The 15,551-nt window shown below is 40.2% G+C and overlaps 1 protein-coding gene across 11 annotated transcripts in view; it reads left to right on the top strand.

Moving 5' to 3' along the window:
• MCTP1 (multiple C2 and transmembrane domain containing 1) overlaps window positions 1-15,551 on the top strand; it is a 512,471-nt gene that overhangs the window by 447,197 nt on the left and 49,723 nt on the right. The window contains exon 20 of one of the 11 annotated variants that reach the window (XM_064596389.1): window positions 4,129-4,775. The exons of the other annotated variants lie outside the window; for them this stretch is intronic. Within the exon in view, the coding sequence (XP_064452459.1) occupies window positions 4,129-4,143 (15 nt within the window). The 3' untranslated portion in view covers window positions 4,144-4,775. Of the gene's footprint in view, window positions 1-4,128; window positions 4,776-15,551 lie in introns of those variants that run through there. 11 annotated transcript variants of the gene reach the window in all.

Genomic DNA, 15,551 nt, shown 5'->3' with positions numbered 1-15,551 from the left:
GAGAAAAATGTTACAATAAAGTTAAAAAGAGTTTGGGAAAAACAGAAAGATGACCGTCTTCACAGAATTGGCAACAAATGTTGCACAGAGGAGGTGGCATTTAGTTTAGGTCTTGAGGGATGAATGAGAATGTACAAGGAAGTGTGATTTGTAAAGTCAAGGACGATGTGGTACAGTAGGAGCATAATGTGGAGGACAATGACACTGGGGAAGGTAAATTTAAGGTTGTGAAGGCTTTAGCCATCATCTAAGGAATCTGAATTATCTTCAAGCCATGAGGAATCAGAGGCAGTTCTAAAATAGGGACTTGTCATGATGACATTTGTGCTTTTAGAAGAAAACTCTGGCAAGAGGCAGGCGATAGAATAAGAAGGAAATGAGACTTTAAGTAGAGAAATATGCTAGGAGGTGCCATGGTTGCCCCAACAAGAAATAATGGCAGCCTGCGCTAAAACAGCAATCATGATAATAAGAAAGAAACAAATCTGAGAGATAGTTTTAATAGTAAATGTAATAAGATTATTGAAACAATTCATATTGTATAGAATAAGGGAAGACTATAAGATGCCTGGTTGAGATATCCTTATATTTGTGTAGCCTTCACATGTTTCAAAGTACCTCCCCTTCCGTACCTTAATTTAATGTTTGCAATAACTCTGCGTATTGGTTTATCAGGTATCATTCCCAAGCTTCAGTATCAGGAAGATTAACTTGGCTAGTGAGGAAGTAGCTAAGATTAGAAACCAGATAATGTGACTAAAATAGAAAAGTAGTTGAGCCTAAAAACAAGTTAACTTATCTAAGAAGAAGCTAAGTCTAGGAATGAGGTAACTTGCCTAATGATGAAGAAACTGAGATCAGAAAACAAACCCTCTAATTAACTTTCCTTCCTGGTCATGTTGTAGCAAAGCCTGTTGACCCACCTAGAGATGACACCTCGGTCACTTGGTATGCAATTTTGCATAGTCATCACCCGTTCTAGTCAGTATAGACAGAGAGTGTCATCTGTGCCTACCCATCCCTCTCCTCCCTGGGCACTATGTCTTGAGAGAGAGCATTTGGAAAAATGATGGCAACAGGTCCACATTCAGTGCCTTTTCCCCATTCAGTGCGCTTTTACTAAGTAAACACAGATCCAATGTGGAAGCAAGAAGTATCCACGTAAAAGGAGGCAGAATATTTTTGATACCTCAAAAGTTGGTTCAGAGGGAAAGGCATATAGTAACCATGCTGATTCTGGCTTTGATCTAAGAGTCTTAAGGAAAATATGATGCAGGAGGATCATAGGTGAGTTGAGAAGCCCCTTCTCTTGTCACTATTTTTTAAAATGAGAAGACTGGGGGCACCTGGATGGTTCAGTTGTTAAGCGTGTGCCTTTGGCTCAGGTCATGATCCCAGGGACCTGGGATCGAGTCCCGCATCGGGCTCCCTGCTCAGCGGGAGACCTGCTTCTCTGTCTCCCACTCCCCCTGCCTGTGTTCCCTCTCTAGCTGTGTCTCTCTCTGTCAAAATCTTTACATAAATAAATAAATAAATGAACGAATGAAATGAAAAGACTGAAACCTCTGAGACATAAAGTAACTCACTCAAAGTCACAAAAGAAGTGAAACAACCAAACTCCAAACTTTACTCTGCCTCCAAAGTCCACCATTTTTTTTAAAGATTTTATTTATTTACTTGAGAGAGAGAGAATGAGAGAGAGCAGGCACATGAGAGGGGGGAGGGTCAGAGGGAGAAGCAGACTCCCCGCCGAGCAGGGAGCCTGATGCGGGACTCGATCCAGGGACTCCAGGATCATGACCTGAGCCGAAGGTAGTCGCTTAACCAACTGAGCCACCCAGGCGCCCCAAAGTCCACCATTTTTTGTATAACAGCCTCCCCATACACCCCCCCCTCCAAAAAAACACACTTAGTGATCTAAAGCAATAATTTACCATTCCTTATTATTCAATGGGTTGATGGGCTCACCTGGGCAGTTCCTACTTGAATCTCTTTTGTGGGTCTAGCCAGATGTCTGGGGTTTTGGTCCTCTAAGGGTGGATGTAGGCTGGACATTCAAGATGGCTCAGTCAAAAAACTGGAGGTTGTTGCTGGCTTCTCATAACATGGCAGCTCAGTTCTGAGAGGGAGAAGTGATCCAAAAGTGAGTGTTAAGAGACCAAGCAGAACTGCAAGGCTTCTTATGATATAGCCTTGGAAGTCCCAGAATGTCCCTTCTGTCATGTTCTGTTGGTCAAGCAAGTCACTAAGACCAACCCAGATTCCAGGAGAGGATGAATTCAGTTCTACCTCTTAATCAGGAGTGTCAGGGTCCTATTGCATAAGAATCTAAGGGATGGGAGATATGCAGCCATCTTTGGAAAATAAAATCAGCCACCATGTCTAAAGAGGAAAAGCTTCTAATAGATGTCCTGTAGCTTTAAGGAATATGAACCCTGTTGCCTAACTGGAGGATATCTTTTTATCTAAGGTTTATCAGCACATAGTACTCGATTAGGTTATCTCAAAAATCAAACAAGCATAGCACCTTCAAATTGCCAAGTATATCCAAATCTTATCCTATATATGTTTATTTCACTTTTTTGAAAATTTTTTAATGTTATGTTAATCACCATACATTACATCATTCGTTTTTGATGTAGTGTTCCATGATTCATTGTGCATAACACCCAGTGCTCCATGCAGAACGTGCCCTCTTTAATACCCATCACCAGGCTAACCCATCCTCCTACCCCCCTCCCCTCTAGAACCCTCAGTTTGTTTTTCAGAGTCCATCGTCTCTCATGGTTCGTCTCCCCCTCCGATTTCCCCCCCTTCATTCTTCCCCTCCTGCTATCTTCTTCTTCTTTTTTTTTTTCTTAACATACATTGCATTATTTGTTTCAGAGGTACAGATCTGTGATTCAACAGTCTTGCACAATTCACAGCACTCACCATAGCACATACCCTCCCCAGTGTCTATCACCCAGCCACCCCATCCCTCTCACCCCACCCTCCACTCCAGCAACCCTCAGTTTGTTTCCTGAGATTAAGAATTCCTCATATCAGTGAGGTCATATGATACATGTCTTTCTCTTCTTGACTTACTTCGACTCTGCCCAAAACTGCTAGAACTCATACAGGAATTCAGTAAAGTGGCAGGATATAAAATCAGTGCACAGAAATCAGTGGCATTCCTATACACCAACAACAAGATAGAAGAAAGAGAAATTAAGGAGTCGATCCCATTTACAATTGCACCCAAAACCATAAGATACCTAGGAATAAATCTAACCAAAGAGGCAAAGGATCTGTACTCAGAAAACTATAAAATACTCATGAAAGAAATTGAGGAAGACACAAAGAAATGGAAAAACATTCCATGCTCATGGATTGGAAGAACAAATATTGTGAAGATGTCAATGCTACCTAGAGCAAGCTACACATTCAATGCAATCCCCATCAAAATACCATCCACTTTTTTCAAAGAAATGGAACAAATAATCCTAAAATTTGTATGGAACCAGAAAAGACCCCGAATATCCAGAGGAATGTTGAAAAAGAGAAGCAAAGCTGGTGGCATCACAATTCCGGACATCCAGCTCTATCACTTTTTGTTTTGGTTTAAAAGTTGAGAAGCAACAGAGGACCAACTGAATTGTCATTCTCTACTTCACTAAAACTTCAAAGTGCTACCTAAATCTTCCTTCTTCTGCTTTATCCATAGATAAGGATGCAGTCCAGAAATTCCACCATCTAGCTGAACTCTCTATTGAAGCTAGTTGGTGGGTAGCAAGGAGTCATAAAAAATCCTTTTTAAATTCCTCTTCAAACTATAATGGGCATCCATTGTCCTCCACCAATGAAGGAGGACAAGACGCCGCTGTCCTGTGTCCTAGAAGTCAGGCTGTACTTGTTCTGAGTGGCTGTCAGAAAGTCAAGCGAGAAAAGGAGATGGCAGAATGCTTCCTTCTTAAAACATAGGGGTTTCTCCTTTTTAGAAAATGTAATTTGAAATTGCCAACAGTTCACATCTGGTATTTTACTAATTTGTTCAAGGACCTTTCTCAGAGGATTTAAAAGATCACTAATATCTCTAAGACTTTGGATGTACAAACTCTAAGTAGCTCGGTCCACACTCTTTTCCAGGATCGCTGGAGCTGATGTTTTTCTGCTGGAGTGAGGAAGCATTATGTGGATATTAAAATCAATATTCAGCACCTTATGCACATATATGCTATTTCCTGGTTCCGGTATCTTGACCATGTATTCTGATCAGCAATGATTTGGGAATGGGGACAGCATCTGTATTCTCTGCAATTACATACAAAAATATTTTGGAGACGTACAAGGCAGGATAATAAACAAATATACAGCTGTTGCAGCCTGATAATGTAAGATTTTATTGATTATCCAACAGAGTAACCACCCTGGGTATTAGGCTTGCTTGTCACAACCTTCAGTGCCTGGGGTAGTTGAACAAGTTCTTTTTTTCCACTGAGCTGACCTCAAAGTCACATAGTTTCTGAATCAAGGTCCTCAGATTTCATACTTTGGCAATTTCTTTCCTTTCTAATGGGGTATATTAGAGAAAATGTGTCACCTTTTGCACCATGTAATACCAAATCAGATCAGAATTCATGCACAATTATGTCAGTGGAAATCTAATAGTACAGGCTAGCTTATCTCTAGATAACACATGGAAAATAAACTTCCACAACTGACAGATTTACTCGATTTTTTTTTCAGATAGGTTATTTGTAAGTAATCGAGCTAAAGAATGTAACTGGGTTATTTTTCATACTATTAAAAAAAAAAAAAAGACTCTCAACCGTAAAATGGTTGCTAAGTATTCAAGCTCTGTCACTCTGCCTCCCCCCACCCCTTTTTCTTTGAAAAAGTTCCTGGATAATGAATGCAAAGAAAGAACAAAAACAATTTTTTTTTGCATTAGCTATATTTATTAAGAGAACTAACAACTTTAGGAAAACAAAATTTACATAAAACACTTATGTAAACATAACATTCATTGATAGTTAATGGCATTTAAGTAACACAGGTCAGGTGGTAGTCTACCTGGGAATGATATTAGGCTGCCTAAAAAGCATTCATCTGTGTTTCTCTTTTATAATCAGAAAAAGTCAAAGCCCATCACTAATCTGAAGTCATCTTGAAACCAATTAAAATAATTTAAGATAAGTTGTGCTGCAAATGTGCTTTTTAAGTGTTTTAGACTTAGGATGTCTTAGGGATGTTGTAACCCCTTTTTAATGTTACTATTTATATACAACTACCATGTGTATAGTATTACACCTTTAATGCACTGTATTAGCTGTCACTTGAAATTAAGTGCAAGCACGTTCTTTTTTGGCCTTCAGTTTCACCTACATTAAACGTTTAAATGATGGTAACAGTAGTAAAAGGGTGGGTAGCTTTCCCAATGGAAACTCCCTCCTGCATCTGGTTGGGTTGTGTTCAGGTTTCTACACGAAAGATATCGTAATATCAGAATCTCTCTGTGTTTACACACCTGGTATCCAGAACTCTACCTGATGTCTTTTCTCAGGAAATTAATGGAATCAAAGCTTATGGTAGGCATGTTTGATAAATAGACCTTGTCTGTAGAGATCTGGTGATAATTCCATCAAAATTTGTCCCTAGTTGATCATATATCTATGCATTTTTATATCTTTGTGGTTTTCTTCACCAACTCTGTGCTTGCTTCAGTGCCTTCATTAGAAGGTCAGGGTCTGAGGATTTAGTAATTCACCTTGAAAATATACTATAAGTTGAATGTATCAAGCATGAGTTTTCTCCACTCAGCATGAATTTTATAGCATTAAAAAAAGGCAAACCCATAGCTAAAATTTTGATACTTGTTTTTCATTTATATGAAGTAAATAGATGCTTACTGATTTCAGGGTTTTTTTGTTTGTTTCCATAAGTCATGTTTGTTTTTTATTTTATAATGATATTTTACAGACTTTTCTCCATGATGATAAAATTGTGCATTTTCCAAACATACAAAACAATTAGTTTTAATACAAGAGACTATCCAGATGGGAGCTACTTGGAAGGGTTATAGCTTCTACTGAAACAATTGATATGAGAACTAAAATTCCTTGTATTTATTTCTAAATATTTCTTTTCCCACAATTTAAATCATAACGATAGGACTTCCTGTGTGAATCTTTTCCCATAACAAGTGAAAGTAACGTGCTAGAAAGAGATCAGTTTTTATTTTATAAGGGTTGACCAGCGTTGTCACCTGTAAGTGTGTTTGCATCTAGTTACATACTCATAGCACAGAAATGAGGGGGGAAATATTCTGATTAAGAAAAAAAGAACCAAGATATGGTATTTTTCTCATATTCAGGATGAATGATTCATTCAATTAATTCATTTGTTCACATAGTCATGCATGCATGCATGTAATAAATATTTGTGTACCTATGACAAACGTCTGTTCTTGCATCCTATGTGGACACATTTTAAGAAAATAGTGAGATTTCTTTTCCTTCCTTCACCATCAATCTCAGACATGCTCTACATCTGTTGCCTCCATTTACTCCCCTCTGTTGTTCAATCTTAATTCTTCCCTTCGTGGCTTCCATTTATAACACTGTACTAAACTTGTTCCCCGAAGACATTAATAACCTCACTGGATCTTCCACCTTCTCAGTGCATTTAGCTCAATGCTATCTAAACCACCATTTAATATCCTCTTCCGTCTCCCTGTGCGCTCAGGTTGTTTTGTTTTGTTTTGTTTTGTTTTTACTCTAACACTTCAGTTTTCATCTTTTGTGTCCAGTGTTTGGGTATCTCCCAATTTTGTTCTTTTATATATATATATTTTTTTTTTTAAGATTTTATTTATTTATTTGAGAGAGAGAATGAGAGAGAGAGCACATGAGGGGGGGAGGGTCAGAGGGAGAAGCAGACTCCCCGCTGAGCAGGGAGCCCGATGCGGGACTCGATCCTGGGACTCCAGGATCATGACCTGAGCTGAAGGCAGTCGCTTAACCAACTGAGCCACCCAGGCGCCCGATTTTGTTCTTTCTTAAAGAACTAATCTGTGCCCACAATTTTAACTATCCCTTAGTGAGCATAACTCCAAAATCTTTACTTTCATGCAACAAGTATTATGTACTTGTAACGTTCAAAGCACTATGCTATGTGCTCTGAAGGGTACAAAGAGAAATGAGACCTAATTCCTCTACTCAAGGAGCTAAACCTTTGTGGTTATGCCTTTTGTCCCAAGTCTGTTGTGTCTTTCCACCCTTTTGGACATTGAAAGTTGTCTCAACATAAGCCCAAACTCCATATATTTCGATCTGAACTTGTATTCTTCCTCTCAAAATAGCTTCCTTTTGTAGCTAATGGATTTCTACCAGTAGCACAGTATTTTACTCACGAAGGTGCAAAAACTCAAACCATCTTTTGATGGTTCTCTCTAATCTGTAATAAAAATTCCATAGATTGGGCAGGTGTACTATTCCTTACTTTGTACCTTCCTCTTAGATTCTGGATATGCTCTGCCTTGCTATCTACATGAAAGGCCCTTTCTGCTTATTTACGACCCATTTACCCTTTAAAACACAACTGGAATCTGCTCCCCTCCCTGCATCCTGTCAATTAACTCTTTAGCCAATAGTGAACTGTATTTCAAAACATATAATCATGTATTTGTTCTCCTCAGTTGATATTCATCTATTTTTTCCCTTCCATTTTTTTTTTTGAAATTACACACCCTGTGCTGAGTACCTTACATGCATCATCTCATTTCCTGTTCATGACAACCCTATCAAATAGGTTCTATCATCTGTGCTAGGCTAAGGGACTTGTCCAAAGTCACAGATAAAGATTGAAGCTAGAACTCACTTCTATCTAGACTCCAAAGCTCATGATTTAAACCATTGTGGCACATTCTTATGACATTTACATATTAAATATTAATTCATGATCTTATTCCATTTTAATGTGTCCTGTCTCCACAAAAACATTATAAACTCTAGTGACAAAAACTGAAGAGTGTAACACATATTATGCACAATGGTATACAAATAGTGAGCATTTGGTTAAATACTCAGTGAAGAGAAAGTTATGTATGTATGAGTGGAAAACAGCAATTCAGGTATCACAGAGTCCCATAACTACTCCAACTAACCATGTTGTATACTGGATAGTACTTAGTAAAATAAACGTGATTGTCATATCATCTTCACTTTGCCAATATCTTTCTGATCCCTTGTCTAACATTTACACCTCCCATATGGAAACAGAATTGGATCTAACTATGCCAGTATACTAGAAAAAGGAGCTTTCTGTTCCCAATGCACAGAATTTGTTCCTATCCCCATTCACTGTTCTCTGAGACCCAGTCATTGCCTGTGGTGCCTTAGATGATGCAGAGTTGAGTGTGGGCCCCGTCATCACAGAGCTCCAGGGAGTTCCCATCAGTCACTCTCCTTTCCATTCCTAAAATCACCACTTGATTTCAAGTCCCCCATACCTCAAATGAACCACCTTCCAGCCACACTCATCTATACCACATTCTTATGAATGCCTCCAAAAAACCCTTTAGATTTCTGAAGCAGGGTAGCATAATAGTTAAGAGTATTGGTTCTGGAACCAGGTCTTTGTGTGATGTTAGGCAAAGTACTTCACCTCTATCCCTCTGTTTCCTCATCCGTAAAATGGGGTAGTGATAGTTCCTGCCTTATAAGGATTAAATGAATAATATGAATAAATATGTATAAAGCTTAGAATGATGTCTATATCACAGAACAAATTTGATAAGTATAATATTATTAGAGTGGTATTATCATTATTGTTAGCAGCAGCAGTGGTATTGATCAGTCATGGGCACCCAGGAAGGTTGTCATGTTATTAAACGGAACAGAGTCTGAGTAGGGATAGATTTTAGAGGGGAAGAGATTGCTTCTGTTCTAACATGTTGAGTTTGAAATGTCACCAGGCCATCAAATGAGGTATTCCAGTAGACGCTAGAAATATAAATCTGGAATTCAAAGAAGAGGTTATGGCCAGAGAGTTAAATTTGAACAGTACTAATTAGAGATAAAAGTAATTACTGAAATGGAGGCTGTTTAGAGTGTGGGGAAAAGGGCCAAGGACAGCTCTGTGGAGAATGCCTCTATTTAAGGGGCAAGACAGGATGAAGAACAGAGCATATGGCTGAGAAGGAATCATAAGAGTGGTAGGAGGGGAATCAGAAGGGTTGCTGTTATGGGAACCAAGAGTTTTGAGAAACGTAACACTAGAATAAATATGGCAAATGCTCATGGAAGATGAGAACTGAGGAAAAAAGTCATGAACATTGATGATTCAATCAGTCATGACCCTGGTGTTTGTAGTTTCCCTAGAGTGGTGACAGCAGAAAGCACAGGGTACACCAGCGGCAGCTTGCAAGGACTGCCCTTCAGAATGGTCTGACTCTGTAAGGGGAGGGGAGGAAGGACAGGAACTTAGGGCATTGGCAGGAACTTGGGATTTGTTTTCATCATGGGGAGCTCACACTATTTTAGAAGGAACAAGTAGGGGAAGTTGGGTTTACAGAGCTAGAATAGTGCTAGAAGGTCTCAAAAGAGACAGGTGGGTAGAAGAGCACAAAGAAGGGATGGAATTCCATGGTGAGATTCAGGGAGGAAACGTGGGTGTTGAGGAGGCACATGTGGCTTCTTTCTTTCAGCAAAGTTGGAGAAATGGTCACCTGTTGTGAGTTGAAAGTTAGGGTAGGAGACTCTGGAGAAAGGAGGCAGTTTGAAAGAGCACTTGAAAAGAATGTGACAGCCAGTCAACCCCAGAATGACCAGATGGTCAAGTTAATGGTGAAGGCTCAGCTGGGGCTACATGACAGAACATGAGTATGTAACAACAAAAGCACAACAGTTCACAGCTCAACAACTGTGATTTGTACACAAACAGGATAATACAGAAAGGACATAGGACACATTGCAAAGAAAGGTGACAAGTGAAGCTAGAATTGAGTTGATGGGCTGGGGGAATGAAGATATGTTGGAAGGAGGAAGCCTCTTAATCAGTGGGATAAGAAAGGCTGGCCCACCAAATGAAGATGTAAATGACAGAACTAGACTGCTGCATTACTCTAGATACTTTATATTCCCTCCCCTCTTTCTTTTCCTTTCCTTTCCTTTCCTTTCCTTTCCTTTCCTTTCCTTTCCTTTCCTTTCCTTTCCTTTCCTTTCCTTTCCTTCCTAGATACTTTATATTCCCTCCCCTCTTTCCTTTCCTTTCCTTTCCTTTCCTTTCCTTTCCTTTCCTTTCCTTTCCTTTCCTTTCCTTTCCTTTCCTTTCCTTTCCTTTCCTTTCATTCCCTTCCGTTCCCTTCCCTTCCCTTCCCTTCCTTCTTTCCTTCCTTCCTTCCTCCTTTTTTTCCTCCTTTTCCTTTCTTCTTTCCTTACTTTTCTTCCTCCCTTCCTTCCTTCCTTTCTTTCTTTTTCTTTCTTTCCTTCTTTCTTCTTTCTTTCTTTCTTTCTTTCTTTCTTTCTTTCTTTCTTTCTTTCTTTCTTTCTTTTTCTTTTCTTGCTTTTCTTTCTTTCTTTTCTTCTCATTTTGTTTATAATAGAAAACTCTTCCAGGATAATAAAAAAGGATATATTCTTAAGGTAAATGTACTGGGACACTTCTGAAGGCATCAATCAGACTGTTTGGTAAGGAAAGTGGAATTTTGTTCTCCATCTTCTTTAACTTTTCACCTTGGGCTTTAGACAAAGTCTGCTTGAAAAGAAGAAGTTAAAAAAAAAAAGATGTCAAAAAGAGCTGTAAATTATAGAATGACATCTACCATGCAGTTCTTCTGTCACTCTCACTAATATTGCTTAGCATTCTGAGTTTTAAAAATAACACAGTTACTGAGATTTAAAACTCTGTGGATGCAGAATACATTTTTGAAAATAAGACTTTTTGCTATGCATAGCCAATTATAGTCCACTGAGAAAATGATGTATTTTTCCAATACATTTTTATTATGTACTTAACTGACGGACCTTCCCAGCTTCTTCATAGACATTCCACTCCATCAGCCACTGTACATAATATACTTCTTAGGAATCTACTTAAATTTGTATTTACCTGTGAGGCTAGATTGGCTCCAGAGGACACAGTCCTTTTTTCCTTGAGTAAATTATACATATTTTAGAAAACTATCTAAAAACATATTTACCTCATATGGAATTCTGGTCTCAAGGGTAATTAAGACCAGTTTTTAAAAAGCATAGCCAATGCACTTTAACTCTCTCAGGTAAATAAGATATATTTTATAATCATCTAAGAACGATTTCTCTCTTCCTTTCCTTCTCTTTCCCTTCTCCTGTAACTATCACCATGCCTCTTTTATACACATATTTAGTAATTATTTCAATGTTTCCTTAGATACTGCTTTTTCTCTCAGGGGCCAGCACACCAATTACGCTCTCCTTCCATTCCATGCACTGGCAACTCTACACGGAAGAGGCACAGCCTACCCTACATATCATTTCTAGGAGAGAAGTTACTTTTAAGATCCAGATTCTTCATATACAACTTCTTTGTTTTTCACATTTTAACAAGAAGTTCCAGTGTTGGGGCATTTACCCATAGAGCAAGAGTAGAATTTAGAATTTCTTTTGCTAAGAGATGCTTAATAGAATGAACACTGTATTTTTTAAAAGATTGTATTCATTTATTTGAGAGAGAGAGAGAGAGCGCAAGAGTGGGAGGGTCAGAGGGAGAAGCAGACTCCCCGCTGAGCAGGGAGCCCGATGCGGGACTTGATCCCTGGACTCTGGGATCATGACCCGGGCCGAAGGCAGCCATTTAACTGACTGAGCCACCCAGGCGCCCATGAACATTGTATTTTGAGCTTGTCTTAAACATGGATGGAATATCCGGAAGGAAATAGGCAATAACATCCTGGTAATTATTTGCAAAAGCCACTATATACCGCAATCCTTATGAAAGCCAAAGACATAAATGAAATTTCCTAGAAAAAAAAAATGCTTTCTCATTTAGCTCTTCTGTACTTCTGAAACATCCTTTACACACTGATTTCTTTGCACAGATTGAATAATGAAAATGCTCAACCCATTCTTCCTTTGTCCTCCAAGAATATTGCAATAGTTCCCCCAGGAAGAAAGCAGTAGAAAATGCATGTGACAGTAATTGTTAAGCGGTTTGTGCTGACCATGTGAGAGTAAAACTAAAAACTTGGGGGAAAGGTATTTCCTAGAAACTGTAAGATGAATGTAACAAATAGAATAATGCCTGGTTTGTTTCTCCTCCTCTTTGCCTCTGAGGAATAATCCTTTACGTTTTGTGAGACTGGCTTCTGAAGTTGTTGTGGATAAATGTTACCACTGTATGCACTCTTCCACCGGGAGGTCAAGATTTCTACTGGTCTCTTCCTCGTTGGCGTAATTGGGACCTGAGGGTTCATCCAGCCTGTCCAAGGTCGTGCAAGCCTCTGAACCAGATCCTCTAGGTTTAGGGCTCATACAATCCTCCCTATTAAAATATTTGCAGTGATTGCTAAGCTCCCAGACGTGGATAAGGGCTTTCTGTTGGGCTGGTGGCCTAAATCCTAATCAGCTTTCCTGTCAGATTAGTCTTACAACTCAGGTGACCACGAGTCCCAGTTTGCCCAGTGGAGTCCCAGCGTACAGCTGTTATCCTGCTGTGACTAGTAATACCGCCCAGTTTTGCTTTCACAAGTGTCTTGCTTTGGATGAGAAAGGATATGATCTCTCTCCTTGCATAGAGTTCTTTAGATGTATTGGTACTTTTTATGTTCATGAGGGGTTACTTTTTCTTTTTTGCTACTCAGGTAAATTTGAGGAGATGAAAAAAAGACCCTGGTTTGCATCAAGAAACCCTAGGAACCATATTAAAACATAGGTTCCTAAGCTCCACCTCAAAAAATTCCAATTCAGTAAGGATGGGGTGGTTGGCAGGAATTTTTTTTTTTTTTTTACCTAGGTGATTCTTAGGCACTCTGGAGTTTGAGAACTTCGGTGTCAAGCACCGGCAAACTCAGCCTGGCTATTTGACCCCTAAACTCTGAACGCAGTCCATGCAAGGGGACATAACTCCTCGAAGGTACTCAGATGAACATAAGGTCAAGCTGCTCAGCTGAGTCCAGCTGGGTAATGCTGACGGGCTAGAACAGCCACTGTCCCCCAAGCTCGGTACCTTGTCGTGCCTGAAACTCAGGTGGTTGTTTTGGAGGAAATTTCCTCGGGAAACTTCTTTCCTGAGTCTCTCGGGCCAAGTGCACAGACACTGCTTCAGACAGGTGAATTAAGTGACACGCCCGAGGACGCTATTTTAAATATTTTGCAAGGTGAGTGGTGAGTATGGATTGAATCAGTTTCTGGGAGGTGGATCCTAGAACAAAAGGCAAATCATGAAGCGAGGCAGCCCCTCCACCCTCCGTTCCTTCGCAGGCATTGTGCTGTGCGCAGTCAAGGACACATGCCATTCAGCGGTGGCACTGCTGACACTCTCAAAGTCATTCTTCGCTTTCGCAGCTGTCAGGGCCCTGCACACATTATGCATTCCTTCTGGGCACCCAATGCTCACATTCCACCGAGCAGGCAAAGCAGGCACCTACACAAAAGGAAGCAAGGACTCTTGGCCTCCCAAAGATCGGGGCTGTGGGCCTCGCACTTATTAACCGATGGCCGTTTACATTCCCCGGGTCACTTTTATTAGGCTTTCAAGGACACCTGCATTTGAGGGGTCTCAGAATGTTTTCTCGTCACTCTCATCTTTGCCCCCTCCTCCCACCCCACCTTGCCCCTTCTCCCGTACACTATCTTGCATGCCTGGGCTCTGTAGAAGGAAATTAAACTGTGATTTGGTATGCTAAATTACCTGAACTAAAAACTATAATTTGCAATATTATTAAGTCATCACTGTCACGGATTTCAATTTCTTTCTGTTTAAACCTCTAACTCACAGCATCGCTCTTTTCGCTTATTACTGAAAGGAGAAAAGGAGAGAGAAAAGCCCTTGGTTGCACTACTGACTGATCATATCTGTCAGGAAAGTTAAAATAGAGTGCTTCCAAGTGGTTCCTTCAGCCCAGCCAGTTTTTAGTTAAAAACTCCACGTCGCTTTCACCGTGTGCTTGTGCATGCGTGAGGGTACATGGGAAAGATGTGGGGCTCCTTGGGGGCTCCGGACAGTTTGGGTCAGTTGCAGGAATTGGAAATTCCCGTATTTCTATGTCCCAAGAAACCTTGACCAGGTTTCAGTCCTGGATGATGAGGACTTTTTCTTTCTGAACTGCTATCTCCAGTCCTTTTAGCAACACCTGGATATTTTCTGTTAGCTGGCAACATTGGGTATCTTCATGGCAGCCAGGAGCCCAGTCTCCTTCCTCTGCCATATTCTCTATGTTGCTCCTTTGAATTAGGCATGAATATTTTCTGTAAGAGTGGATGAGTCAGGATAGGCGAGGTGTTGCTGCAGTAATGAATCCAAATTTTGGTAGCTTACAATCACAGGCTTTATTGCTTGTTTATAATCTTTGTCCACCTTGGCACACAGGGAACTTTGCTCCGCAGCTTTACCATCAGCCTCACCTTGGGCCCTAGGCTGACAGAGCAGCTGCTATTTGGAATATTGCCAGTTACCAGTTCTCTGAAGGAGAAAGATGGCAAAGCATGCACTGACTCTTAAAGCTTCCTCCTGGAAGCGACACAGACCACTTGTGGTCACCTTTCGTTGGCCAAAGCAAATCACTTCGAGTGACTGGAAAAGTGCAATCCTACTGCAGGCCCAAACGAGAGAGCCAGAATATTTGTGCAGGGACTTAACAATTACTACAAGCATCTAGTAGGTTCATGAGCTTAAAATAATGAAGAAAGAGAATGATCATTAAAAAGTTTGCCTACCCAAACAATGTAAGCTGAACCATTAAGAATTTAGTGCTTGTGCCCTGCACTTCAGTAACATTACAAAAGCAAGGTGCAGACCTTGGTAACTATTAAGAAACAGCAATGTTGAGATCTGATCATGGGGTCCTGTTGCTGGTGTCTCCCTCTCTGACAGCCTGGGCAGGGACCAGAGCACAAGGAGAGATGTTCTCTGTAATATATCAGCAATGATCTCGGGAACAAGGTGACTGGAATAGGTGGTCTACTCTTTTTTATTATTATTATTATGTTAATCATCATACATTACTTCATTAGTTTTTGATGTAGTGTTCCATGATCCATTGTTTGCATCTAACACCCAGTGCTCCATTCAGTACGTGCCCTCCTTAATACCCATCACCAGGCTAACCCATCCCCCCACCCACCTCCCCTCTAGAACCCTCAGTTTGTTTCTCAGAGTCCACAGTCTCTCATGGTTCATCTCCCCCTCTGATTTCCCCCCCTTCATTTTTCCCTCCTGCTATCTTCTTCTTCTTCTTCTTCTTTTTTTTTTTAACATATAATGTATGATTTGTTTCAGAGGTACAGGTCTGTGATTCAACAGTCTTATACAATTCACAGTGCTCTAGGTGGTCTACTCTTTCTGCTCTTCTCTCATTCACCAAGTCTCCACCG

This window comes from Mirounga angustirostris, unplaced genomic scaffold (assembly GCF_029215605.1).
Source record: "Mirounga angustirostris isolate CCGP_5_RB_7025 unplaced genomic scaffold, mMirAng1.0.hap1 SCAF_7, whole genome shotgun sequence".
Lineage (NCBI taxonomy): Eukaryota > Metazoa > Chordata > Mammalia > Carnivora > Phocidae > Mirounga > Mirounga angustirostris.
Note: the sequence above shows the minus strand (reverse complement) of the source record. Positions and strands in the feature narration are given on the sequence as shown.